The sequence below is a fragment of the Eurypyga helias genome, unplaced genomic scaffold (genome assembly GCF_000690775.1).
Source record: "Eurypyga helias isolate BGI_N326 unplaced genomic scaffold, ASM69077v1 Scaffold48151, whole genome shotgun sequence".
NCBI classification, from domain to species: domain Eukaryota; kingdom Metazoa; phylum Chordata; class Aves; order Eurypygiformes; family Eurypygidae; genus Eurypyga; species Eurypyga helias.
Genome location: NW_010232400.1, coordinates 218 through 1,336, shown reverse-complemented (window position 1 = coordinate 1,336; position 1,119 = coordinate 218). Strand labels below are relative to the sequence as shown.

Below are 1,119 nucleotides of genomic sequence, written 5' to 3'. Positions count from 1 at the left end.
ACCCTTCTCTGCTGTCCATCACAGCAGCTGAAGCAACAGGCCTTTTTCTTGCTGAGCTGCATTGACTTCACCCTCCTTACCCTAGCAAGGAGCACTCCCCTCCCTCAGTGTACCCTGTCTCCACTCTCCCATCATCTCCAACCCGACTTCATTCAAGCCCTCTTTCCATGCCCTAGACCCCACTGGTTACTGCTTCCCACCCATCTTCTCCATGGCATGGTGGCAATCAGGGCAGCAGAGGGACAGGTACACCCTGCTCAGTCCCCAGATGGACTAGCCCAAAGACACAAATGACAAGAAACCACCTAGGTGGGGACAGACCTCTTTAGACCTACCTTACAGTCTGGCTCTTGTGGGATGGGTTGGAGCAGGACAAGTTACCAGTCCTCCTGGTGTCCCTGAGGAAGTCCTTAGCAGATCCTGCCCTGATGTCTGTCACACTCTTGGCTTTGTGGCTCTCCCTCTTCAGGTAGCGCTGGTGGGCCTCGAAGCACTTGGTGCAGAGGAATTCCTCACACTTGGAGCACCAGAACTTGCCAGCTTTCTTGCAGGTGTTGCAGAACAAGTCAACTCCATCAACGATCTTCTGGTAGAGCTTGAGCCTGGCCTGCAGGTTGGTGAAGAGCAGGTTGTCCATGTCGGGGATGCCACTGGCTAGTGGGATGGCCGTCCGGCACACGGGGCACTGCCCGATGGGCTTGTTCTCGCTCAGGCAACCCAGGCACAAGGTGTGGAGGCAGGTGAGGAGCTTGAGGTTGGGTGATTCTTGCTGGCAGCCCTCACAAAGGATGAACTGGAAGTCATCTTTCAAGAGCTTGGGGAGAGAGGGAGGAAGACAGGAAGAGGAATGAGTGTTGGGGTGTATTTTTAAGGGCTTCTGAAACCACATAAATTGTGGGGAACCCTTGATGGGGGGAGGTGACCTGAAAACCCTATTTGGAGCAACCAGTGAGCAGCCACTTCCCGTGATGCCCACGCCCCGTAAGCAACCTGGAGGTGGCCAGTGCACCGTGGTAAGGTTGGATGGACGTGGCCTTGCTGAGCGCTTCCCCTCCCTCTAGCAAACAGGACAGTCCCCCTGGCTATGGGGCTAGGGGGGAGCAGCGGGGCTGTAGGGAG

The 1,119-nt window shown here is 56.1% G+C and overlaps 1 protein-coding gene across 1 annotated transcript; it reads right to left on the bottom strand.

The window, feature by feature from the left end:
- Positions 1–335: 335 nt before the first annotated feature.
- On the bottom strand, positions 336–814 carry LOC104516880 (protein PML-like; the record flags this gene model as incomplete). Its single annotated transcript, XM_010161365.1, has 1 exon — positions 336–814. A coding segment is annotated over one exon (479 nt), but the record flags the coding sequence as incomplete, so codon positions are not given.
- Between the last annotated feature and the right edge of the window lie 305 nt (positions 815–1,119).